The sequence below is a fragment of the Sorex araneus genome, chromosome 9 (genome assembly GCF_027595985.1).
Source record: "Sorex araneus isolate mSorAra2 chromosome 9, mSorAra2.pri, whole genome shotgun sequence".
NCBI lineage: Eukaryota > Metazoa > Chordata > Mammalia > Eulipotyphla > Soricidae > Sorex > Sorex araneus.
Window position 1 is genome coordinate 18,854,530 of NC_073310.1, and position 26,353 is coordinate 18,880,882.

The window sequence follows — 26,353 nt, forward strand, 5'->3', positions numbered from 1 at the left end:
TGATGCACTATTTCTCCAGCCCCATCGCCCTAACTTTCTTAATAAAAATAGACTTTGGAACAAGAGAAACTTCCAAAAGTTTCTTTCCTTCTTTGTCAAGTCTAAACTAAAGTCTTTGGGTTTTTTTGTTTGTTTGTTTGTTTTTTGCTTTTTGGGTCACACCTGGCGATGCACAGGGGTTACTCCTGGCTCTGAACTCAGGAATCACCCCTGGCAGTGCTCAGGGAACCATATGGGACGCTGGGAATCGAACCCGGGTCGGCCACATGCAAGGCAAATGCCCTACCTGCTGTGCTATTGCTCCAGCCCCAAAGTCTTTGCGTTTTGAGTATGGTCCTAGACTGGGGACAAGGGATCTTAATTGTTGTTGGTTTTTAGTAGAAAGGTGTCATCTGGGCCAATGGAATATTTACACTAACTGTTCTTTTTTTTTCCCTTCCCTACAGTGCTCTGGTCTGGGGTCTCTCTGTGAAACATAATCCTCAAAAAGTGGGTAAAGACCATACGTTGGAGGATGAGGATGTCATTCAGATTGTGAAGAAGTGAAACCTTTACCTTTCTACGAGGCCAACCGCAGCAGCTTTCCCTTTGACCAAGCACCCTGTCCCAAGCCCCTTCTTGTTTTGGCAGCTACTGGATCAGGATTCAGGGGAGGGAGATGGAGGAACCCAAACTGGAACTTCACTTATCTTGGTGTCACCATGTTTATTGAACTGCATAAATTATCTGGTAGGCCAGCTGGCTATGTACAGTTCATGTGTCATGTCAGAATCTGTTTTGGGGATGATGGGCCAAATGAGGATTATGCCCGGTGATGTAGCAATGGAAGGGGTATCTACAAGCTTGGTCTTGTTGGATGTATAAAATATAGAAATGTGATGTGCAAAATCTTGATGTCATGAAAAACTTCCAATAGGATGTGGCCTTTGGGTCTTTAAATGGTCTTTCCTAGATGATGCTGGAGACAGGTAGACTTGATCTAAGTTGATTTCCTTGTAGTTCCTTCAGGAGATGTAGTAATACAGCAGTTAAGTACTCTGATTAGGCAGGCACATCAGTTTGAAATTAGGCCCATCTGTTATTAGCTGCAGGCTTCCACACAAATTATTCAACCACCATCAGTTTCCTCTTACAGTGTGGTTAACATGTAATTTACCTTCTAGAATGGGAATTGTTACTATTAAGGGAGATTGTTCTTCAGCAGGTAAGACATTTGCCTTGCACGTGGCCAACCTGGGTTCAATCCCTGGCATCCCATATGGTCAGTTGGGCATGTCAAGATGATTCCTGAGTACACTTCTGGTAGTGACCCTACCCTCCCACCTCCCACCTCCCCCAAAAGTGTGGGGGATTGCATTTATAAAATGCTTAGCACAGTATCTGGTATGTAACTATTCAGTGAATATTGGCACCTGTTGTCACTGGTTCTTTTCCTTTATGGGACTCTACACCATATTCAAAGCCAATTTTTTTTTTTTTTTGCTTTTTGGGTCACACCCGGCGATGCACAGGGGTTACTCCTGGCTTTGCACTCAGGAATTACTCCTGGCAGTGCTCAGGGGACCATATGGGATGCTGGGATTCGAACCCGGGTAGGCCGCGTGCAAGGCAAACGCCCTACCCGCTATGCTATCGCTCCAGCCCCCTCAAAGCCAATTTTTGTATTGGGTTGTTGCATTATGAATGATAAGCCAAACCATGCTGTGTCTTTTTTGCCATAGTCTAGCCTTTTTGCTTGGTTCCTTATACTAAGGAGTGAAGACATGGGGACAGAATATTGCTCCAGTGCTCAAATTTGTATGTGTGTGGAGGTGTGGGAGTTCAGATTAGGAAAAGTGGATTACTTTAGAGTTTACTAATAGTATAATCAGAGGTTACAGACTAGGAAAAGAATCTTAAAAAATGAAAGTAAGAAATCAGTTGAAAAAATCTGTTGTGTATTGGGCTAGTGAGACTGGGCAAAGGGATGGAGTGGATATGTGCACACAGGAGAGAGCTATACTAACTTACTCTTAGAGGTCAAAGTTAGTTCAGTATGGATTATAGGGATGATTGTAAAGGTTGCTAGCCTGTAAGAAAATTAGGAAGGAAAATAGGCAAGTAGATCGTTCTTTAGGTATTTTAGAGCTTCTAGCATTTGTGATGGGTGGGATGGGAGATTACCCACATACTCGTCTAGTACTTGCTCCTGCTACCTTACTGTGGCAGTTGTTTCCCTTTGATAGTCTTCCTGGATCTTGGGTTTAGCCCTTCCCTGGAAAAGATAAGCCCCCGGGCCCAGCCTGTTGTCATAGTCACTTCAGGATAGACCTTGATATCACTAGTGAAACAGACTGTGCTCTAGAGCACTGTTTCCCAGAATGGGTGATACCATCCTAGGGGTGATAGTAGCCTCTGGAGCAACTGAAAGTACTAGGTTTCCAGCAGTGTACTGTATAAAGGGGGGATAGCTAAGTTTGGGTGCTTCTAGCAATAGCCTATGCTTTATTCTTCAGAGAAATTTTTTTTTTTTTGAGCTATAGAATGCCCAAGGTCTGGGGAAAATTATGTCCAATTTTATTTTCATTGGCTAAGAATTTAGCAATACTAAAATGTTGAGAAGGATGTTGAAATCTAGTTTATCCAAGATTTCAAGATGTACTTTAAATAGCCCTTCTGTCAGCACTCTGCTCTAGACACCCTTGTGCTCGAGGAGAGAATTACCCTTTCTCATTTCTTCTGTTTAAATTTAGACTAGGCAGTTCTGGGAGGGGTAGAGTTTTGTTAGGAATGCTGGCTGGGTAGGTAGGTCTACAACGTTATGACATCCCTACAACTAAATGTTTTTTATTTTTCTCCAAGCCGCATTCTATTTTGGGTCACACCCAACAGTGCTTAGGGATTATTCCTGGCAGGGCTCAGGACCGTGTGGGGTGGTGCTGGGAATCACACAGGTTGACCATTATAAGCAAGAGTCATTTATTGGCAAAGGGAATAGAACTATTGAATCAGAAACTACTTTCATTCCTGGGTTGTATTTGTCCCTGTCATAGGGACTCACTTTAAGATACTCAGTAACTAGCCTTTATTTTCTGATTCTCCCTCCACCCCCCATTCCCTAAGCAGTTGTTGCTCAACTGCTCTAGAAAAGCACTCTATTTCCCCCATCTGACCCTCCTTATAGATCTACCGTGGGTTTTTCTGTGGCTCCTTGCCTTTTTGTTTTGAATATACCTTGTATATATGTATATTGTTTCTTAAATTTTATTTCCAGATTCTAAACTGGTCTCATACCAGCCAAACTTTTCAAAGCTGTTCCATGTATAACATTTGTTAGCAGAGACATCATTTTCTTTCCGACCTCTTAACTCCTGAAAGACTGCAATTGGTATTCTCTTTTTACCTTCCCTCACTTAATATGCCAAATTAGTTTTGTTAGACTGTCCAGCTTCTTTAGCAATAGTGCCTGTTGCCTTCTTGCTCCATCTCTCAAATTACTGGCTCCGCCAGTCTAACACAAAATGGAAGTTCTTACTAGAAGCTCTAACTTATTCCTCTTCTTTTAATATATACTACTGTTGAATCAGTATGGACTAGAAACAAGCATGGTACACAGAAAAAAATGTGGGCATCTTTGCGGTGCCATAATTTGAGACTGCTTTCCAACTCCTACGGACTGTGGAAACAAAGCATTTGCCAGAATTTTAGACACAGGGTCTACTTCTAAAGCAGCAAAGTGGTACTGAGACTACTACTCGGAGTTAGGGAGGACTAATGAAGTATTCCAGAGCCAGATCTGCTCAGTCTACAAAGCAAAGCTTTGTTGAAAGGCCGTATGCTTTATGTTCTTGGGAGTGTCAGGAAAGGTGGCCAGCACCTTCAATATACAAGACCTTATCCAGTTGCTTTGTCCTTCATTCATGAAGTGTCATTTGACTCGGTAGCATGAAGTAAAAATAGATCATGTGTTCTTGTGTTTTTGGGGGCTACACCCTCTGGTGCTCAGGGGTTACTCTTGGCTCTGCACTCAGGAGTCACTCCTGGCAGTGCTCAGGGGACCATATAGAATGCCAGGTATTGACCCCAGGTCAGTCACATGCAAAGCAAATGCCCCACCTGCTATTCTATCACTTCGGCCCCAGTTTACATGCTATTAAGCACAAGTTTTAAGGAATATAGCAAAATCACTTGAGTTTATCACCTCAGATTAAGAGTAAAAAAACCTTTTGTCCAAAAAGAATTCAAGACCTTATTCTAGTAGAATCCGTCTCTTCAATGTAGTGACTACAGTTAAGGTGAATAATGAAAATACTTGGGCTGAGGAAAGATGCAGAACACAGTGTACTCAATTAACACAGGAATCCAAATCTTGAAGAAAGTTTTATGAAAGGGTCAGACAGCGGGTAGGGCACTTCCCTTGCATGTGGCTGACCTGAGTTTGATCCCTGGCAGCTCATATGGTCTCATGAGCCCGCCACAATCCCTGAGTGCAGAGGCAGGAATAAGCCCTGAGCACTGCCAGATGTGGCCCAAAAACCAAAATAAAGGAAAAAGACGACTGTAATATCAGTTTAACAATAACTCACATCCTTCGGACCAACTAAGACGATAGTAATAGAGTAAATCTGAATTCTGAGGTTTTCCCCTGACACACCAATTTTTTCCTTTTATAGGTGGGCTAGACCTGAAGATTCAGGGCACCAACAAACTGCTGGCTCTTTGCCCCTATAAATGTGGGTTTAGAGAAATCAGCAAATACATTTAAGCACTGTTTTCAGTGGGTGGGCTTAATTGTGGAAATTACAGAGTAGAACATGGAGTTAGCCATGAGGTTAATACCATTCAGCCCAGCTGGCCCATTTGGGGAAAGGTAGTGGGTGGTTTTTAAAGTTTAAGAAAGCCTCTCAATGAGGTTAGAGTTTAGTTCTGTCTGATTTAGAGAAAAATCAAAACTTCAGATCGATTGCCTACAAGGAACCTACTGAGCCCTATTTCAGGGTCATGTACTTGGAAGTAAGTAGGACTCAAGAAGAAATAAACACAGCAATGGTATTGACTTCATTCACGCAATTAGCATATGCAACTTTAATCAACCAAAAGAAAAAGTCCCAAATGTACAAGTGAAAAAAAATCCAAACTCTTGACACAGACTTAACTATTATCAGCTACTTTTATGTACAGCTGTATAAGTTCAAAAAAAGCTATCCTATATGTATATACAAAAGTTGTTTATACACAGGTCTGTACATAAGGGTCTATACATTTATTTCCTCAGAACCCTTAGGTGCCACCTTTTGGTGAAGACACCAACACTTCATTCACATATTTTACAAAAAAAAAAAAAAACTTTCCAGGATTGACACACTGTGCATCCTGTATTCAGACCACGTAGGCTCCACTCGATTGGTTAAGATTCTTCTGTGATAATGCAGACCACGCCAGGGTCCTGGGCTCTCACAGGGTGCTCCAAAGTAAAATCCCAAGCTATCCCAAGATGAGGAAGCAGAGTCCTGACCAGGGTGCTGCCATAGGTCCAAGGTTAGGTGAGCCCATCTACCCTGCTCACTGTCGGTATTCCAATTCATCTACACTGATGACTTTGGCGGGCATGGAGGGCAGAGGCTGCTGTAACACATCCGAGCCAAACCATTTGGCGAGGCCCACTGGGGAGCTGCTCCTCTGGCTGGGGCGGTGCTCCAGCTGGGAGTGCATGTGGGGCAGGCCTGACCGACTGGGCACATTCTGAGGGGTTGTCTGAATGCTGACAGCTGCTGCCTGGGAACCAGAGCCTGGAGGATGAAGAACTGTGGGTAGAAGAAAGAAGAGCATGAAGGTGACAGTTCTCTAACAAGCCCTGCTTCGCTCAAATCCTAGCCCACTGATAGATCGGTTTTTTTTTTTTTGCCATAGTGTTTATGGCTTCTTTAGGAGTTCCTTTGCAGAATGTCAACAATGTCAAAAGACTGCATCTCAGAAGCATGAGCTATTCAGGAACAATCCAAATTTGAGAACCCATCCTAGATGACATGACCCCTGTTCTTTCATGGTAAGCAGACGCATCACAGAAATAGTGTTAGGCTGGTGAGAAGAAGGCATCTACTTTGGGAAGCTCCTATGCAGACATTCTACTAGAGGGATTCTCAGCCTGTTGTCCTCTAAGAGGCAAAGGGACAAAGACATTTGATTCTCTCACAATATTTGCAGGGATTCCTAATCCCAGAAAGGTTGGTACATTTTATTATATTCTTAAAAAGGTTGGATGGCGATGGGGCTGGAGTGATAGCACAGCGGGTAGGGCGTTTGCCTTGCACGCAGCCAACCCAGGTTTAATTCCCAGCATCCCATACGGTCCCCTTAGCACCGCCAGGAGTAAGTCCTGAGTGCAGAGCCAGGAGTGACCCCTGTGCATCGCCGGATGTGACCCAAAAAGCAAAAGGAAAAAAAAAAGATTGGATGGCGAGAAGGGACAAAAAATGATTGGGATAGGAAGTTAAAAGAAGCAACTGTCAATTTTAACTCATTTCCTCTACTATAATCTTATAACCCACGTAAGCCCAGCTCTTATTTACCTGCCCATTCCTGAACTTACCTGAGCGCTGTAGCTGCTGTTGCATCACTGCCAGATGCAAAGGTGTCCCAGGACGAGGGTTTAGGAGAGGGTGGCTAGGGGCAGGTATAGGGTAAAATGGTTGACCCAGAATTGGGCCAGATAGTCCTTGTAAATGAGTCAGATCCATCCCAGGAGGAAGCACACCTGCTGGGCAGAAAGAAACTGGTGAGAATCTTAATTTACTTAGAAATGCGCATGTTTGACTTTAAAATTATAATGACCTGATAGTTAACTGAATGAAGAATGCAAGGCCAGAGAAACAGTCCAGCAGGTTGGGCATTTGCCTTACATGTGGTTGACCTAGTTTTGAGACCAAGAGGAGTGATCACTGAGCACAGACCCAGGAGTAAGCTCTGAGCACTGCCAGGTGTTGCACAAAAACAGAATGAAGAATGCTCAAACTTCAGAATGGAAAAGGGATTGACTGGATTAGACCTTGTTCCTTAATCCAAATTAGTAAGGAAATCAAATAAGGTCTTTCTAGGAATGAAAACATCCTGTATTTTACAAGTGCTAGTCATGCCAGTCTGTAACTCACCAGCTTGGAGCAAATTTGTAAGATGCTGTGGATGTACTCCCTGGGCCAGCATCCTTTGGACCAATCCTGGGTGGAGCTGGTGAGCAGGCCGAACAATTGGAACATGGGGGACAAGGGGAACTTGATGGACAGGGCGGAGAAAAGGTGTTCCTGGAACTGGTGATGCCAAAGTAGGAGTTTTTCTCCCAGTTGGTTTAGGTCGGTAATCTTGTTCTTTGGTGTAGCGGTTGTTCTGGGACAGTGGAGTGGAACATGAAGGTCGTAATGTTGAAAGTTTGGGATTTGTAGTAGGAGAAGAGTCTCGATCAGCACTGGACAGAGAGTTAGGTGACAGGAGATTCTCTGTGAAGAATTAAACAATATTTTGGTATTATCCAAAAACTCCCCACATATGCTTTTCCTCCTAATGATCTAGTAAATCGTACTTCTTAGCTCACAACCCTTATTTGATCCCCTCAAATTTAAAATATTGTATAAAACATTATCTGCCCCAGGTTTTGAAAGAATTTTTACTTAATTACAGATTACCCAAATCTTTGAAAATTTGTATTCTTTACATTTTATATTCCTCACATGAATAGCAATGAGCTGATCGATCAGGTCTGGACATCCAGTTAAGTTGTATCTTGCTCTATTCATATGGCTGTGTTGGAACAAGTTCTAATCAGTTTCTTGGGATTAAAATGCTATTTTAGGGGCTGGAGTGATAGTACAACCGGTATGGAGTTTGCCTTGCATGCAGTCTACCCAGGTTTCATCCCCAGCATCCCATACGGTGCCCTGAGCACCACCAGCAATAATTCCTGAGTGCAAAGCCAGGAGTAACTCCTGAGCGTTGCTGGGTGTGGCCCCAAAACTGAAAAAAAAGAAAAATGCTGTCTTAATCTATAGGCAAAAAAAAAGTGAAAATATTCAGATCTATTGCAAAAGTTAATTCAAATAAATACACTTTGATGAATTTTTTTGGTGGGGGCTTATTACTGATGTTGCAGTCAGGGATCTCTCCTGACAGTGCTCAGGTTAATCATGTGGGGTGCTGGGGATCGAACCCAAGTCAGCAGTATGAAGCACTCTTCCCACTGTACTACTGCTCTGATTTCTAATGAAGGAAACTTAACCACTACTACTTTGTAATTCTAACTTATTAGAATCTGTATCATCACGTCCTTTGCAATCCCAACTGTAATTTTTTTTTATTTTGGACCACAGCAATCTATAGGCAGGGCTTACTCCTGGCTATCTGTTGAAGGGACCATATGGGACGGCACGGGCTGAACTGGGTCTACTGCATGCAAGGCATGTACCCTACCCACTGACCCACTGTACTATCTCTGGTCCCCAGCTGTGTACTCTTTAAAGGCCATTCTGAGCTGGATATAAATGAGGGCCTAAAGAACATGCTTTATATGTGGCTGGCCCATTTGATCTCCAGTACTGCAAATGGTACACGGTGCCCTATGCACCACCAAGCACTACTAGAATGATCCCAGCACACTGCCAGGTGCCTCAGAAAAATAAAAAGCTTCTTTCATTTTCTTCTCTTTCTTTTTGGGTGGGGGGGGTGTTGGGGTGGTACTGTTGGCAAGTGCCTACTCACTGTACTATCTCCCTGGCGACACATGCCTCTACACTGAAACTATTGTAGATTTTGTTGAACACATAGTCATCAAAATTCCCCAACATTTTCCTGTACATATTTAGGTCATTCTGATTAGCACAGCCCCTATGCCTTCAATCATGTATTTTCTGTGTATGTTATTTTTGTCTGTATTTCTGGTGCACCACTCTTGGTGGTGCGTAGGGGGCCATAATACAGTGCCAGTCTCAAACCCAAGAGTTCTACCAACTGTACTAGCTCTCCAACTCCAATTTATTCATGTATTTTAAATTTTGGGGCCACACCCAGTGGAGCTCAGGGCTTCTAACTCTACACTCAGGAATATCACTCCTGGTTGAGCCATATGAGATACTGGGGATTGAAACCACGTCATCCTTATGCAAGGCAAGTGCCTTATTCACTGTACTAGCTCTCTGACTTCTCACTTTTTCTTTTTTATCCTTTTTCTTTGGGTTTATTTTCATATTGTTACTGTTTTAAAATTTTAAATTTATTTTTTCTTGTCACATTCTCTTCTGGATAGTATACCCATAACTGTTCTATAGTACCTTCATTGGTCTTCTGTGTATCTTCTTTGCAATCGCCAAGAGCTGTTTTTCCAGATGCTGGCTCCTCTTTGCTTTTCTCTTTGCTCTCATACATCTTACGAATCACTGAGGTAGGGGTGAAGGAAGGAGAAAGCTGCAGGGAAATACAACATTAGCACACTTCCCAAATGCCTTTCCCTAACCGAGCTAGGAAAGGCAAAAACGACTCAATAAGCTGAAGTGATCCCTTACTAGCTACATAGAAGAGACCAACTCTAGCATACTGGTGGAGGACAAGAAACAGAATGAGCCTAAAAAGTAGCTGTTCCAAATACAATATCCCTTATTCACAACTACTTAGTCTAGGACAGGGGATTAATTAAAATAGAGCACCAAGCAACCTCCATCAGTGGTGATGGAGACCTGCTTATGCAGTCTGCCAGAACCATTTCCCCAGCCTAGGAAGGCCAAAAAATATCTGGAGCAACAGCTCTTCCATCTCGAAAAGGAATTTCCTGGGTGGTAGTAGGGGAAGGTAAAGGTCAGATCTCAATCAGTAGACCCAGAGGTCCCTTCCAGTGATTTTGGCTGAGCTGGCCCCACTGTTCAGCGGAAGGGCCTGTGGATGTGGTGCTGCTCTGGCCATGTCCAGAGTACCACAGCCATGCTAGCACTGCTCAGTATCCTTCAGGACCACACCTACTGGTGCGAGGGAACAAACCAGGGTCCCCGACAGCATGTGCCTTAACCCCAGTATCTCTCCCTGGCCCCTGGGAAGGGACTATTCAGGGAAAACTCATTTTTCTAATGTTCCTCCATTCCTTGGTAGCAAAAACTTTATAATTATTCTAATAGCCTTCTCAGTGAATGGGGCACAGCTTTGTGATCATTAGTTTCCTCTCATTACTTCACTTTTTCTACTTTGATGGTTTCTATCATAAAGCCCTAAATCCCTGATGATCAAAGAGTACATGAATCATGAGCAGAAAAGCTTTTTAGACTCTGCCTTGCAGAAACCCACTTGTGATCCTGAAGCACAAAGAAATTGTGTTTCCTTTATCAGTTTTTACTAGATGATCTCTGGGATATCAAACTCTTAAAAACATGCTAGGAGCGGCAGAGAGAGAGTATAGCAGGTAGGGCTCTTGCTTTGCACACATGGCCAACCTGGGTTCAATCCTGGCACCCCATATGGTCTCTTGAGCCTGGCCAGGAACGATCCTTGAGCACAGAGCCAGGAGTAAGCCCGAAGCTGCACCAGGTGTCACCCAAAAACAATAAGTTTTAATAAAAATTAAAACAATGTTAGTTGAAAAAAAAAAGTCAGTTGAAAAGCTATTATCTGTCATCATAAATAAGCAAAACCCCTTTGTCCCAGACTTAATTCATATCACTGAGACCTTAAATTTGGAAACTTCCCAGCATGGTTTACTGGACTCCCCATGATTTGACTAGGCCTAGTCACTCCATCCTCCTCTCCCCAACTTCCAACCTGCTCTCCTCGGCTCCCAATTGCAACTTTTTATCTGGCTGACCACACTGCATACTGCTTTGTGTGATGTGACGTACTATTTGTGGGAACATAACTTTTCCCAAAATAGGAGCTTCACTAAGTATTCCGAAAAGGGAAGGTACATAAGGTTATTCTAATTAGTAACAGGTATGTACTGAAAGACCATTGTATCGATATTTCTGTGGGAGGCACTGAAGAGCAATTTGGTATTCATAGTGGTACAAAAGCATATACACAAATAGGGAGAGGCCTGAAAGTTTTTGACCAGGGCTAAGGTCACTGACCATGCTTGTAATGGAGGCGGCAGGGGCAGGGGAAGAAGAACTCCCTCGGTGCACAGGTGCTGGTGACTTGGTCACTCGCTGTTGCCTGTAAAACCAAGTATCAATTAGTCCTATGCTGGCCAAACTGCAGGCCTAAAACTACATAATGCTTAATAATAGCCTACGATAGAAAGCTGTTTCCTTTCTCCGATTCAATTTCCTAAGCATTTAATAAGTACTTATACAAGACTACATGTTACATTCAGAGGGAAGTAAAAAGCCTAGTAAGAATTGATCCTGATTCTTATAAGAACTTCCTTCTGGGGCTGGAGTGATAGTACCGCAGGTAGGGCACTTGACTTGCATGTGGTCGACCTGTGTTCAATCAGAGGCACCCCATATTGTCCCCTGAGATCCTGAGCACTGCTGGGGGTGGCCCCAAAACAAAAACAAGCAAAACAGAAAAAATATACTGTTTTACTGAAGGGACTCTGGGAGGGAGATGTGCTAACCTGGGTGTGACCAACAAGCTATGGCAGAGCAATGACTCAGGCAGAACAGGTACAGGGACTTGGGGAAGCTCGTGGGTACATAGTTATTCAGGATTGGATATATTTTATTTGCACACTACACCAGTGAGGTAGGAAGAACTTTCGTTGAAAGACTCTGCTTCAGAGGATAGGAAAAAACCCTGATAAACTAGTGTCTGGGACACTAGTTAAAATAGAGACATAGTCAAGAGCATCCGCTGTTGTAAACTGATTTGCATTATGCAATCTCCATAATTTGTCATATATACTGTCATACATAAGAAAAGGTTGATCCCAGGCCTCCCAAGTTGGAGAACAGACATCTCTCCTACCTCCAGACATTCTACTCATTCTACTTTAACTCGGAAGAAAATGAAACAGCTGATGAAGATTTAAACGCACTCAGGGAAAACTGAATTATGTGAGCTCACTCTTTAAAGAAAGCATCATTAGCAGTTCAGTTATGTCAGATCTTCTACCAGTAAGGCAAAATCATTTGGTTTAGACTTGGAAAGTTTTCTCAAGCATAAACATAAGAATTCTAAAACTTGTGGCTTTGTAGTCTAACCAAGGCAAGCTCCACTACTACTACTAAAATTCTGGTATATAGTGAGGGGAGAGACATTTGTTTTCTCAGTGATTAAGACAAGTTCCAAATCTGCATGACTTACTCCTTTTGGTAAACATATTTGAGCACCTATGTACCTAGGTCTGTTCTAGGTGCTGGGCAAGTAAGAAAACAGACAACTCCCTGGCTTCATTACACCCTTGTGGCTGTAGGATGGAAGGGGTTAGACCAAAAAATAGTATACTAGAAGATAAGTAAAATTAAAAAATAAGGCAAGAAGAGCAAGTCTGTTGAAGGATACAGCTGTATATTTTTAGGGGGCCTGAGAGGCTGACATTTGAGTGGAAACAAAGGCCTCATTGACAGCAACTTAGGTCTACTTGAATTTCTAATATCTTAACATTTTGAGGGGGTTGGTGGTTCTGGAAATTAACCCAGGGTCAAAAACATGCAAGGCAAATGCTCTATGGCTGAGACATCCTAGCCCTATGAATCACACAGAAAAGTTCATTTCTACATCTCAAAAATGCAGTTATGTTGTCCCATCTCCCTCATGGTGGCTATTGGCTATGAGCAAATAAAATTTTGGATATTTAAAGTGTTTTGAAAGTGAAGAAATAATGTCTGTGATTATTTTTGGGTTTTGTTTTTTTTTTTTTTTGGTTTTTGGGTCACACCCGGCGATGCACAGGGGTTACTCCTGGCTCATGCACTCAGGAATTACTCCTGGCGGTGCTCGGGGGACCATATGGGATGCTGGGATTCAAACCCGGGTCGGCCGCGTGCAAGGCAAACGCCCTACCCGCTGTGCTATTGCTCCAGCCCCCATGTCTGTGATTATTAACTACATTTTGTCAGACTGAAATTCAGTGTAAAGGGCTGTGCAGTTGGGTCCTGTGCTATTGCAGTTTAGACTGAGATTACAGATAGGCTGTATGATACAGGAAACTCACTAGTTTACTTTCTGAAAGTGTTAACTTATAAAATCAGCTAAGGCAAGACACTGAGACATTAAATGGCAATCTTAAGAATCAAATCCAGGAGTCAGAGAGAGAGTACAGCAGGTAAGGTGTTTGCCTTGCACCCAGCTGACCCAGGTCTGATCCCTGGCAGCTGATATGGTCCCCTGAGCCCATTAGGATTAAGCCCTGAGCACCACCGGGGGTGCAGGCCAAAAACTAAATCAGAAAAAGAATCAAACCCAAACAAATAGATGTAATTACCAAGTACTGAATGGGTAGGACTAAAGTTCAAGGAAGTATATCTTAAGTGATACAACTCAGAAAACAGAGATGGTGATTATTTTTCAAAGGGCCGGACACTGTCACTTCTAGGAAAAGTATTACTGGGACATGAGACATGGCTAAACCTCCTTGTAATAAGCTATGCATTTGCCCAATAAGGGTTTTCATTAACATCTTACTTTACAATATAAATGATTTCCGTCTCCCAACTTCTTTATTTCACTCCTTACAACTGGGAAAAAGAACAGAAGGCTGGTAGGAGGCTCCTCCCACCTATGCACTGCAAATGATTCCCGGAGGAAGGAACACCAGGAGTGATTGATAAGTACAGAGCTGCAAGCCCTGAGCACAGTGGGGCGTGGCCCGAAATCTACCAAAAATAAAAAGGAATAGGAGAGCTGGAAGTCGGTAATCACTTAACAGCCTTAGTCAGCAAACCCATTAAGAAACCTGGTATGTCTATTGGCCCTGGGGCTGGGATGATGTACAGAGAAGGTAGGGTAGGGCGCTTACACAGCCAGCTCAGGGTTGATCCACAGCACTCTATAGGGTGCCCTGAGCCAGTTAGGAGTGATTTCTGAACACAAAGCCAGGAGCAACCCCTGGGTATAGCCCCAAAACAGCAACAAAACCCCCAAAAAACAAGTCCATTAGTCCTGACCATCAAACTTTTGATTGAAAGTAAAATGATCATGGATTGGTGCGATAGTACAGTGGGTAGGGTGTCGACTTTGTAGACAGTCAACCCAGGTTCAATCCCCAGCCCCAGCACCCCATGTGATCGCTGAGCCTAGCCTGGAGTGATCCCTGAGTGCAGAGCCTGGAGTAAGCCCTGAGCACCACTTAAAAACAAAACAACTTTTATCAGGGAAAGTTTGATAACACGGAATCTGCTGAGGCAGATGTGGAAGTTGTGCTCCATCTTCTAAGTGTATATGAAAATAGCTTTTGCTAGTCATTGGAAAAAGGAATCATTTAGGGGGCTGGAGCGATAGCACAGTGGGTAGGGTGCTTGCCTTGAACGCAGCTGACCTGGGTTCGATTCCTAGTATTCCATATGGTCCCCTGAGCACCACTCGGGGTAATTCCTGAGTGCAGAGCCAGGAGTGACCCCTGTGCATCACCTGGTATGACCCAAAAAAAAAAAAAAAAAAAGAATCCTTTAAATCAGTAATATAGAATCTAGAGAGTGTCGAACCCTAACTAGATTTTATATTATTGATTTAAAGGTTTCCTTTTTTCAATGACTAGTAAAGGCTATTTTCATATACACTTAGAAGACGAAGCAGAATCTCCTGCCCCCGCACCAGGCTGCCTTCACCGGGGCACCTCGGAGTGGGGCAGGTTGAGTCTCCCTCCCTGCCCCAAGCAGAACCTAGGCAGCCCAAAACTGCCAGAACCCAGCCACAGCCATGGTCAAGGCCACTCTCCACATGCTTGGATGAGCCTCACGCATGAAGGACCTGGCTAAAGAACTCAGGTATGCGGGACCTGTGGCTGAGATCTCCAAGCCTGCTCAGATCGGGTCTGGGCCTCCTCCACCAAGATCCCCAATTTTCCACCCAGAAATTGCCCCCAGTGCCATGTAATCTCATCTATGACCAAGATCTAGAGACTATAAAACAAAGCTCCCGGAAGAGAGTGACGCAGAATCTCCTGGAGCCTCCATCCCTCTCAGAGAGCCTGGCAAGCTACCCGTAGCGTATTCAATATGCCAAAAACAGTAACAATAATGGGCCTCATTCCCCTGACCCTGAAAGAGCCCCCAATACAGCAGCGTTGGGAAGGATGAGTAAGGAGAGGCTGCTAAAACAGTTTGATGCTCTTCATGTTCCTGGAGCGAGCAGATGCCATTGGGCTACACTAGCATGCGACAGGGACCAATGGAGACATTACTGGCGCTCGCTCGAGCAAATCAATGAGCGACAGGACGACAGGTGATACAGGTGATAAAATCTAGGATATAAAGTGAGTCTACAGTAGTAGAATTCAGTCATGTTTCTACTACTCAAATTTCAAAAAATGAAACTCTCAGTAATACTGTATGGCGTATTAGTATGTATCACAGAATTCTATTTTGGATAACTGGTTTACTATTCTGAGATAAATAAGCTGCAAATCCCCATAAAGGTAGGATTAATAACATACCTATTTCTGAACCCATCTCGGGTTCTGTCCATCTGTGGTTTGCCAAAACCAGGCTGATAGAAATTTGCTGCTGGCACTGTAAGGTCATGTGGTAAGGCCAGTCCCTCCAAAGCTGCCTGCTGCAGTTCCAGCTGGCTCATCTGCTAAACAGAAATATCAGTGGACAATGAGCCAAAGAATGAGGAATCCATGCACATCATACAAAAGTCTCTTTTAGCTCTCATAGAAAGGTATGTTTAAGCAGCAACTGAGAAAAATTAGATACTGGAAACCTGGCTAAACTGTCTATCATCCACTTTACTACTACTTATGTATGAATGTAATTGATCAGCACTTCTACAGCTTTCACTAAACTGAATTACAATTCAGAAACACTTCCAAGTATTACAGCAGTTTAAACTTTCATGCCATCAAGTAAGAAGAATGATTAAAAACAAGCACACATTGAGTTTGAGAAAAAGTTCAGCCAGACCTGGGCTGTAACAGGGCTCATAGACTTTCGCATGCCTTGAAATGGATCTCCAAGTAGTTGCTGTGGTCCTGCTGTGAAACCTGTTGGGAAAGTTGCAAAAATGAATTTTGGGCAAGGGATGCAGCTCAGTAGTAAGGTGCATGATCTGCAAATATGAGGCCTTGGATTTGATTCCTGGCACCATGCAGTGTCCAGCAGCAAACATCCATCAGAGAAAATGGTAGCACTAAGTAAATGTATGCTGCTGTCAGCTGAACACCATGTTTTCTAGGAAGTACGGATTTTCCCCGCCAAGGGATGTCTCTCTTCTGTATCTCCACAATGGGCTAGTGTTTTACCTGAGCAAAGCACTTACAGGTGAATTATCCATTTCTCCCACTAGTGTTTCAGCTTTGTTCCTTTAAGAGCTAATGACTAAGGGGGTGGAGCAGTAGCACAGTGGGTAGGGCATGTGCCTTGCATGCAGCCAACCCGGGTTCCATTCCCAGCATCCCACCTGGTCCCCTGAGCAACACCAGGAGTAATTCATGAGTGCATGAGCCAGGAGTAACCCCTGAGCATCTCTGGGCATGACCCAAAAAAGAAAAAAATAAATAGGAGCTAATGACTGAAGGACTGAATGCGGTTAGGGGTTAGGGGCCTGAACTGAGTGCAGCAGGTAGGGCATTTGCCTTGCACATGGCTGACCCGGGTTTGACTCAGGGTTTGACCCTGAGCACCATCAGAGGTAATTCCTGAGCACAGAGCTAGGAGTAACACCTGAGTGTCACTGGGTGTGAACCAAAAAGGAAAAAAAAAACTTCTGGACTTAAAGGAAAACCTTTGGACTTCCATTAATAAGGAAGAGGTGGGTCCAATTTAGGACAATCTCAAGGGAAAAACAACCCACTCATAACTATAACATGAATATTTATCTAGAAGGGCAGCACAATTTGAGTCTCCTCAATCTGCCCAAAAAGCATAAAATCAGAAATCCATATACTACTTAAACTCCAAGGATGCCCGATGTAAAGATGTTGCCATTTCTAGGGGACATGGAATCTGTGGGTGAAGGCTAGAACAAACATTGGTATACAAGAATATTTACCAATAGGTGATGGTATTCTAGGACGCAGGTAATCTGCCGAGGCTGCTCGTGTCTGAAACACCTGTGACAAGGGAGGAGAAGGTGCTCTTTGGCCCAGTAAAGATGTGGTATGCTCCAAGCTCCCCATAAGGCCACTCAGAAGATTGGAAGACGCAGGTCTCGGAACTGGTGGACCCAGAAGTTCCTAAAGCAGAAAAAACAGATCTTTGTGAACAAACCAAATTATTTTTAGAGACTGTGGATCATCGATTACCTCTTGGAAGCCAACAGTGCATTTCCAGGATGCACTGAGGAACTTGGTACATGTACCAATATGGTTTCCAGGACATTAAGTTACAAATGTTTTAATGCTACACAATAGGTACTTTTAGTATTTCGGGAGGGGAGACATGTTTGGGTGGGAGAAGGGAGGTTGCAAAGTAATGCTCAGGGGTCCTGGGGCACACACTGTAAACTATGCCAGTCAGGCTGGATAATTAAATCTCAGTCTGATTACACAATGGTATTCAGGTCCAATAGTGCTGGGGTACTTACAATTTTTTTTTTTTTTTAAAAAAAAACTATTTATTTGGGCTTTTTTTTTTGGGGGGGGGGGGGTCATACCCGGCCGGCGATGCTCAGGGATTACTCTTGGCTCTGCACTCAGGAATAACTCCTGGCTTTGCTCTGAGGACCATATATGGGATGCCGGGGATCGAACCCAGTTCCGCCACATACAAGGCAAATACCCTCCCCGCTGTCCTATCACTCTGGTCCCTCTAATTTTCATAGAAATAGGAAACCTACAAACTGAAGATCAAGGCTTTGTCATTTCATTTTAGCAACATCACCACCCCATATTAAGATTGACATGCAATGTCAGGCAACAACAATTTCAAATACTCAAATAACCAGGTAATATGAATCACTTTCTAAAGCTCAAAGCTTGAAGATTACACAAAATCATAGAACTATTGTTCAGGACTCCAAGGCCTCAGTACAAGATTGTAAAGTACCTGCAAGATGTTCTTAGGGACAGGCTGGCCTGGAATCTCAGCAGGGGACATCAAGTGGCTTTCAAGGTTTCGCTAAAAAAGTCAAAGAAAAACTGATTTTAACCTTCTAACCACTTAATTTACAGATCAATCAGGGCACCACAGAAAGCATTAAAATAAACAAAACCAAAAAACAACTCTCCAAGGAGCAGGCACTTAAAGGATGATGTCCCCAGTCACTGCAGGATGGTGACAATGACAATGTCCAAGTCACAGAAAATTTATGCCCATTTATGCTATTTTTCACACAGGTTGGCCCCAGTAATCTGGGAAGAGAAAGAATTTTCACAGGCACACAAAAAACCTACTCAGAGACCCTCAGCCACAGTCTCTACCTCTCTGTGGCACCCTGATCTATTTTAATGTTGCTATCACTGTGACTATATGGGAAAAAGAATATACAAAGGAAGCCACAAGAAATAATTTTTAGATTTTAATTCTTGTGGCAAATGTTGCTACCCATTATTTTTTTTTTTTTTTTTTTTTTCTTTTTAGGTCACACCTGGCGATGCACAGGGGTTACTCCTGGCTCTGCACTCAGGAATTACCCCTGGCCGTGCTCAGGGGACCATATGGGATGCTGGGATTTGAACCCTGGTCGGCCGCGTGCAAGGCAAACGCCCTACCCGCTGTGCTATCTCTCCAGCCCCACTACCCATTATTTTTAACAAGATTTATAAACCACTGAAAACCTAGCCAAGTATCACAATTTTGTTCAGAATTTCTGTAATTCAAAGCATCCTGTTTCAGGAAGTTTAAACTTTATTATCTTTTAACAAGCTGTTCCAAAACTGATTTCACACAGGACAGAATTCAAATGCTCTTTCTGCCCTTTTTGTGCAGCAGCAGTGATGTTCTGCATCTACCCTGTATTACCTCCTGCACTTCAGGACATTCTTGTGCCCATTTAGCTCTGCCTGACGTGTTTCTCTAGGAGAGTTTTCCCTTCCACTAGATGGAGCTGCCAAGATCTACAGCAATATCCTCAGGTATGACAAATCATCTAAAGATATCCATCCAAGTGATTATTGGTTTTGGAAGTGAGATGAACTATAGATGATTTTAGCAAGAGAGCTCCTCAAGAGTTATTTAATTCCATCTGACAAAAACAAAGAGTCACCTTTGTACTACATATCTTACTCTTTTGGGGGGATAAGGTTTATAATTCAATTTCACATGAGTTTAGATTGAAACAGTGTATTCTAAAGGATAAAGCTTTATAACCTAAATAGATAAAAGCATACCAGACATATGTACCTTATACATAGTATACACAGCCACAATAAAGATCTGATTTTATAAGTGGACCATGATTTTATAGGTAAATCAAGCAATACTTTGGCGTGACACTTGGAATGCTTGTTACATTACTTTCCTTGTTGCTGTCTTTTCTAGGTTAGGTTGGGTTTGTATTACTCTTTGCCTAAAAACTTCAATATGATCCATCCTTTAATGCAGGTATTTGAGGCTCACTCTCTAGGTAGAAACCAGATATATTTCAGAGCCTGAAATCCAAACATCAAACTAGTTACTATCCTCACAAGACAGAGTGGTCAATTGTGTAATAGTAAACCGTAGGATTATATATGAAACAAAATGTTAGGCACGAGGTAACTATTGATTTCTCTTCAATTTCTTTATTTAGCTCACATAAAGAGAGTCACAGGGGGCCAAAGCAATAGTACAGTAAGTAGAGCGTTTGCCTTGCACACAGCCAAACCAAGTTTGATCCCTGGCATCCCATTTGGTCACCCAAACAAACAACCAGTAATCCCTGAGCATTGCTGGGTGTGGCCACCAAAATAAAAGAAGCTGCTCACAAAATTTCACCCAAACCACTGAAGTTAATACCAAATCACCAGGACCGGAGCGATAGCACAGCAGGTAGGGCATTTGCCTTACATGCGGCCAACCCGGGTTCGATTCCCAGCATCCCATATGGCCTCCCTAGCACCACCAGGAGTAATTCCTGAGTGCGGAGCCAGGAGTAACCCCTGTGTATGGCCAGGTGTGACCCAAAAAGAAAAAAAAAAAAAACACAAAAAACCACAAACCTCCAGAATCTGGAAAAAACCTGAATGCCCTAGAACGGATGACTGGCTGAAGAAACTTTGGTACATCTATACAATGGAATACTATGCAGCTGTTAGAAAAAAGGAGGTCATTAATTTTGTATTTAAGTGGATCAGCATGAAAAGTTTCATGCTAAGTGAAATGAGTCAGAAATAGAGAGACAGACGTAGAAAGATTGCACTCATCTGTGGAATATAGAATAACAGAGTGGGAGGCTAACACCCAAGAATTGTAGAAATAAGTACCAGGAGGTTGACTCCATGGCTTGGAGGCTGGCCTCACATTCTGGGGAAAGGGCAACTCAGAGAAGGGATCACCAACTATAATGTAGTCGAAGGCCATGCGGGGGAAGGGAGTTGCGGGCTGAATGAGGGCTAGAGACTGAGCACAGTGGCCACTCAACACCTTTATTGCAAACCACAACAGCTAATTAGAGAGAGAAAACAGAAAGAAATGCCCTGCCACAGTGGCAGGGTGGGGTGGGGGGAGATGGGATTGGGGAGGGTGGGAGGGATGCTGGGTTTACTGGTGGTGGAGAATGGGCACTGGTGGAGGGATGGGTTCCCGAACTTTGTATGAGGGAAGCATAAGCACAGAAGTGTGTAAATCTGTAACTGTACCCTCATGGTGATTCACTAATTAAAAATAAATAAATTAAAAAAAAAACCAAAACACAAACCTAATCACCAAAACACAAAGAACAAGAAAGAACAGAATAGTTGCAATTTTTTATTCTAGTTTTCTTTTTGAAGCATTTTTATCTAAAATTACTTTGTATAAAAACAACTCTAGGGGGCTGGAGCAATAGCACAGCGGGTAGGGTGTTTGCCTTGCAAGCGGCCGACCCGGGTTCAATTCCCAGCATCCCATATGGTTCCCTGAGCCCCGCCAGGAGTAATTCCTGAGTGCATGAGCCAGGAGTAACCCCTGTGCATCGCCGGGTGTGACCCAAAAACCAATAAATAAATAAATAAATAAATAAAAATAAAAACAACTCTAAACAATTTTTAAGAACTTCCCTGTATTTGGTATAGTGTGTCAGATACCTAAACATATGTCTACTTCTGAGAGGCCTCCTTTCAGAGCTCTATTTATGTGTGTCAACACTCTACAAAAATAATATCACATATATGGGATAAAAAACATATATGGGGGGCTGGAGCAACAGCACAGTGGGTAGGGCGTTTGCCTTGCATGCAGCCGACCCTGGTTTGATTCCCAGCATCCCATATGGTCCCTTAAGCACCGCGAGGAGTAATTCCTGAATGCAGAGCCAGGAATAACCCCTGTGCATCACAAGGTGTGACCCAAAAAGCAAAAAAAAAAAAAAAAAAAAAAAGACGGGCTGGAGAGAGACTACATCGCTTGCCTTGTAATCGGCTGATCTGGGCTCAATCTCCTGCACCACATACAGTCCCCTGAGTCCTACCCTTACAGCCACATGTTGCCCAGAAAAACTTACAAACAAAAAACAGAACCAATGGTCATAGTTATTGAATTGAAGATTTTATCTATAGAACTGAAGGTTACAATGCAGGGGAAGCTGCAAGAGGTAAGTCCCTGGGACACTGGTGGTGGGAAGTGGGTTTTCTGGTGATGGGTGGCACTGTAATATGCATGCCTAAAAAGCATAATCAGGACACGGGAGAGAGTTAAACAGTGGGTAAGGCACTTCTCTTGCACATGGCTAACCAGTTCCCAGCACCCCCATATGGTCCCCTGGGCCCGCCAGGAGTGGTTCCTGAGTGCAGAGTAAGGAGTAAGCCCTCACACTTCATGGTGTGATCCACCCCCTACACACACACTAAAATATTAACAGTATTGTCAATTTCAGTACAATGAAAATGGCTTAAAAATAAAAAGAACATGGAGCATATTAAAGGCTCATAAAAATATTGATACTAAAATAATTATTTTAAAATAATAAAATACTGGGGGCTGGAGCTATAGCACTGCAGGGTAGGGTGTTTGCCTTGCATGTGGCCAACTCGGGTTCGATCCCCAAGCATCACCAGGAGTAATTCCTGAGTGCAGGAGCCAGGAGTAACCCCTGTGCATCACCAGGTGTGACCCAAAAAGCAAAAAAAAAAAAAAATTTAAAAATTTAAAAAATATAATAATAATGAATTGCAATTTGGTAATGGGGAAAAAAGTCACTCGAGGTAGCAATGTCATCCCGTTGCTCACTGATTTGTTCGAGAGGGCACCGGTAATATCTCTCATTGAGAGACTTATTGTTAGTTTTTGGCATATCCAATACGCACGGGTAGCTTGCCAGGCTCTGCCGTGCGGGCTCCATACTCTCAGTAGCTTCCCGGGCTCTCCGAGAGGGGCGGAGGAATTGAACACGGGTTGGCCCAACCGCTGTGCTATCTGGCTGAGACATCTGTCATCCCATTGATCGCCAGGGTTGATTCAGCTGATCTGGCTGGCTAGGCAGGTGTCCCCTTCCTCCCTCACCGCTCCATGTGCGTCCCTCCCGAAGCTGTGCGCTAGAAGAGGACGGCCTTTCCCGAATAGAGATGGACCGGTCTTCGGTCAAGGGTGTAAGAGTAGCTGCGCTCCCCTGCTAGGACCTCCAAACAAGCTCTCGAGGTAGCAAGGCCAGGAAAAAGGCACCTCTGCTGAAATCTCCTCTAATTGAGTAAAAAATGCCTCAAATCAGCAAAAGGGAATGCCCTGCCACAGAGGTGGGGTGGGGTGGAGGGGAAGGGGTGGGTGTGGTGGGAGGGATGCTGGAACCATTGGTGGTGGAAAACGGGCACTGGTGGAGGACTGGTGGAGCGATGGGCACTCAATTATTGTATGACAAACGAAAGCACGAAAAGTTGTAAGTCTGTAACTGTACCTCATGGTGATTTACTAATAAAAAAATTCATATATGAAAAAAAAAAAGCCTCAAATCAATGTGTCCCCTGGGATGGATAGGGCTCATGCATCCTTTACCTCCTTAGATAACTTGCAGATCCCAGATTAAAAAGGTGACAAGAGGAAACAAGAGGCAAAACTCAGTTTGAGGGCTGGGGAGATAGCTCTAGGGTTTGCCTGGCAGGTACATGACATATTTTGATTTTTCTTTTGGCAGGGGAGGGATGTGCTGCCCCAGGTGGTGCTCAGGATTTACTCCTGGTGGTGCTCAGGGGACCATACAGGGTGCTGAAGATTGGATCCAGGCTGGCCATGTGCAACACAAGCACCTTACCAACTCTCCTCTTTCTCCAGGACTCAGTTATAATCCATTGATTACATGGATTCCTAAGCATCTTTGGATGTAGACCTGTGACCCCAACTCAAAAAAATAAACCAAAAACATCTCAATTTGGTAAAAATGTTTGTAACACCTAGATATGTTTGTTTATTATTAAGATTAACCCTTCCCTGTATCACCCTGATTTTTCTTTCTTGTCGATAGTAATATTGACACACAGGAATGACTAAGAATGATCCTACAATAATCATTATGATAAAGACATTATGATCTGTATACCCACATTTAACTGTAATATAGTCAACACGTAACCAATTTTAACCTAAAGGTGTTTTTACAAGTCTGGAGTCATAGTTTTTCTATTAGAAATTCAACAAAAGCAAATGTCTTGAAAAATCCATTCTAAAACACCACAAATTATTCATATATTGTCAATTGCCTCATCAAGAAAGCAGGTTAACTCTAGAATCTAATTGGGAGATATGAAAAGTGAATGCACCATTCAAAATGCTGTCACTTTTCTATTTTGGTTTCGGGCCACACATGGCAATATCCAGGGCTTACTTCTGGCTCATGCTCAGGGATCACTGCAGGGGCTTGGGGCCAATATGCAGTGCCAAAGATGGAACTGGGGTTCAGTTACACTACCTCTCTGGTCCTCTCTCTGGTGCCAAACATCAGAATTGTTTTACCTTACACAGCTGAATAAACATATTTTCTCAGGAATTTATGAAAAAAATTGTTTTGGGGTCACAACTCATCATGCTTGGGGGTTGTTCAGTGCCCTGTGGTGCTTAGGGGGCCAGTGACAGGAATAAAACCTGGGGTGATGCATGCACTTCAGCCCCTGAGCTATCTCCCCAGCTCTGCAAAAAAGTATTCTTATATTTTTTTCTGAGCAATGACTTAGATTATGTCTGAATCTTTCAATCCATATGCTTCTTCCCACAATACACAGATTAACCATAAGCATGCTTTTTCCTTTTCTAGGGGGATGGGGGATGCACACCTATCTATGCTCAGGGTTTACTCCTGATTCTGTGTGCAGGAACCACTCCTGGAAACCTGCTTTTTCTAATAACTATGACAAAAATTAAAGAACACATAAAACCATCAAGCAAGCAATGAAACTACTGATGAAAATGAAAGAATTTCCAATTTGCTCAGAATGCCATTAAAAAAAAAAATCCATTTATTGTGGCAGGGAGTTAAAATAGAAAGTGGGGGAAAAAGAAAAGGCTAAGAGGTTTGTACCAAATACTCACGCTGATTTTGGGCTGAGAAGGCAAAGTCCCACTTGCCTTCATGGTGCTCACAAGTTTGTTGAAAGCAGTCATATCTCCATCTTTCTTGAGCTGCCGATTGCTGGTTACAGCACTCAGAGTCTCCTCTAACTGTTCTGCCATGAAGGGAGTTGAATTCTTCATTTGTTGATCCACTTTCAAGCCCTTGAGCCCAGCTTCTACCTCTTCCACCGAAAGTACAACTCCTGAGTGTGCTGAAAGGTAAGAAAGTACATGTTATGCTAAGAAAGGAATACTTGGGGCTGGAACAGTGGGTAGGGCATTTGCCTCGCACATGGCAGACCGAGGTTCGATCCCAGCATCCCACATGGTACCCTGTGAACCGCCATGAGTAATTCCTGAGTGTAGAGCCAGGAGTAACCCCTTGAGCGTTGCTGGGTGTGACCCAAAATGCTTAAAAGAAAGAAAGAGAGAAAGAAAGAAAACATGTGATAGGAGTTTCCTTTGGTTACTATAATGGTTAAGGTGAAAATTTATTTCAGTATTGAAAGGAAGTGTTCAGAAGAGGCTAGCATTCAAAAGAGACAAAGTAGGGGCCACAGAGATAGTACAGCAGGTAGGGTAGGGAGCTTGCCTTGCCAGGAGTAACTCCTGAGCATCATCGGGTGTGGCCCAACCCTTCTACCCCCTGCCACCAGATACACACAAACATACACAAAGTAACAGTTGCTCAATCCATAACTTCAAATTTAGTAAGAGATGCTAGAAACCGGGAGGACCATAATCACGGGGTGCTATGCTTTAAGACCTGACAAGATCCAATAAATAGTGCACCCTTTTATGAGTCTTCTGGAGACTGTTATCTGGAACAGAAATCCCAGCTAAACAATGAAATCATGAGATCAAACTTAACACAAATTTATAAATGTGTCTGTGTGTCTCGAGGTGACAGGTTCGAAAGGTGGATGGGAACCTGAGGACAATGGTGGAGAGAAATTGACAATGGTGGTGGGATTGGTGCTGAACTACTGTATACCTAAAACTATGAGTAACTTTGAAAATCGTGGTGCTTTAATAAAATAAAATTTGGGGGGCTGGAGCGATAGCACAGCGGGTAGGGCGTTTGCCTTGCACGCGGCTGACCTGGGTTCGATTCCCAGCATCCCATATGGTCCCCCGAGTACCACCAGTAGTAATTCCTGAGCACAGAGCCAGGAGTAACCCCTGTGCATTGCTGGGTGTGATACAAAAAGCAAAAAATAAAATATTTTTAAAAATCAAGGAAGAAAGAAAAAAGAAATCCTAGCTAGCTCAACAGCAGCAAAACTACTACCTGCATGATGGTTTCATGCTGAGGGTTTAGCTGACTGGGGCAAGGGTGTTGAGTTGCCAAGTTCTGTTCAGGACGATTACAACTTTCTTACAGAATAATCAAGCTCCAGGTACGAAGAATTCAGAATTCCTCATAGAAGAGGGCCCAAGATTCACTGACAACGAGATTCTTAACAAAGTGATACTATTTGACAGGTTTTGTTACTTTGTTTTGCAGCAACAAGGCACAAAAGGGACTTCAGTATCCATGGTAGGTACTCTACCACTGAGCCATATCCCTGGCCCAAATGATTTTTTGAAGATGATTAAACTCTCCATCTATTTGACTTTTTTTCCCCCCGCTTTTTGGGTCACACCCGGTGATT

At 43.3% G+C, this 26,353-nt stretch overlaps 2 protein-coding genes across 8 annotated transcripts in view; one reads left to right on the top strand and one right to left on the bottom strand.

The window, feature by feature from the left end:
* Positions 1–754, top strand: part of DRG1 (developmentally regulated GTP binding protein 1) — a 28,376-nt gene extending 27,622 nt beyond the window's left edge. The window contains exon 9 of the mRNA XM_004615575.3: positions 447–754. Coding sequence (XP_004615632.1) covers positions 447–546 — 100 coding nt within the window. The 3' untranslated portion in view covers positions 547–754. The remainder of the gene's footprint in view (positions 1–446) is intronic.
* Positions 755–5,031: 4,277 nt separating this feature from the next.
* Positions 5,032–26,353, bottom strand: part of EIF4ENIF1 (eukaryotic translation initiation factor 4E nuclear import factor 1) — a 59,350-nt gene continuing 38,028 nt past the window's right edge. For 2 of the 7 annotated variants that reach the window (XM_055147520.1, XM_055147521.1), the window contains exons 10-19: positions 24,678–24,910; positions 18,093–18,164; positions 17,098–17,281; positions 16,011–16,090; positions 15,539–15,681; positions 11,070–11,154; positions 9,294–9,426; positions 7,128–7,469; positions 6,569–6,736; positions 5,032–5,783 (exon numbers count right to left, since the gene is read on the bottom strand). In XM_055147520.1, the coding sequence (XP_055003495.1) occupies positions 5,542–5,783; positions 6,569–6,736; positions 7,128–7,469; positions 9,294–9,426; positions 11,070–11,154; positions 15,539–15,681; positions 16,011–16,090; positions 17,098–17,281; positions 18,093–18,164; positions 24,678–24,910 (1,682 nt within the window). In that variant the 3' untranslated portion in view covers positions 5,032–5,541. The remainder of the gene's footprint in view (positions 5,784–6,568; positions 6,737–7,127; positions 7,470–9,293; positions 9,427–11,069; positions 11,155–15,538; positions 15,682–16,010; positions 16,091–17,097; positions 17,282–18,092; positions 18,165–24,677; positions 24,911–26,353) is intronic. The other 5 variants (XM_055147524.1, XM_055147523.1, XM_055147522.1 and 2 more) reach the window with 5 other exon arrangements.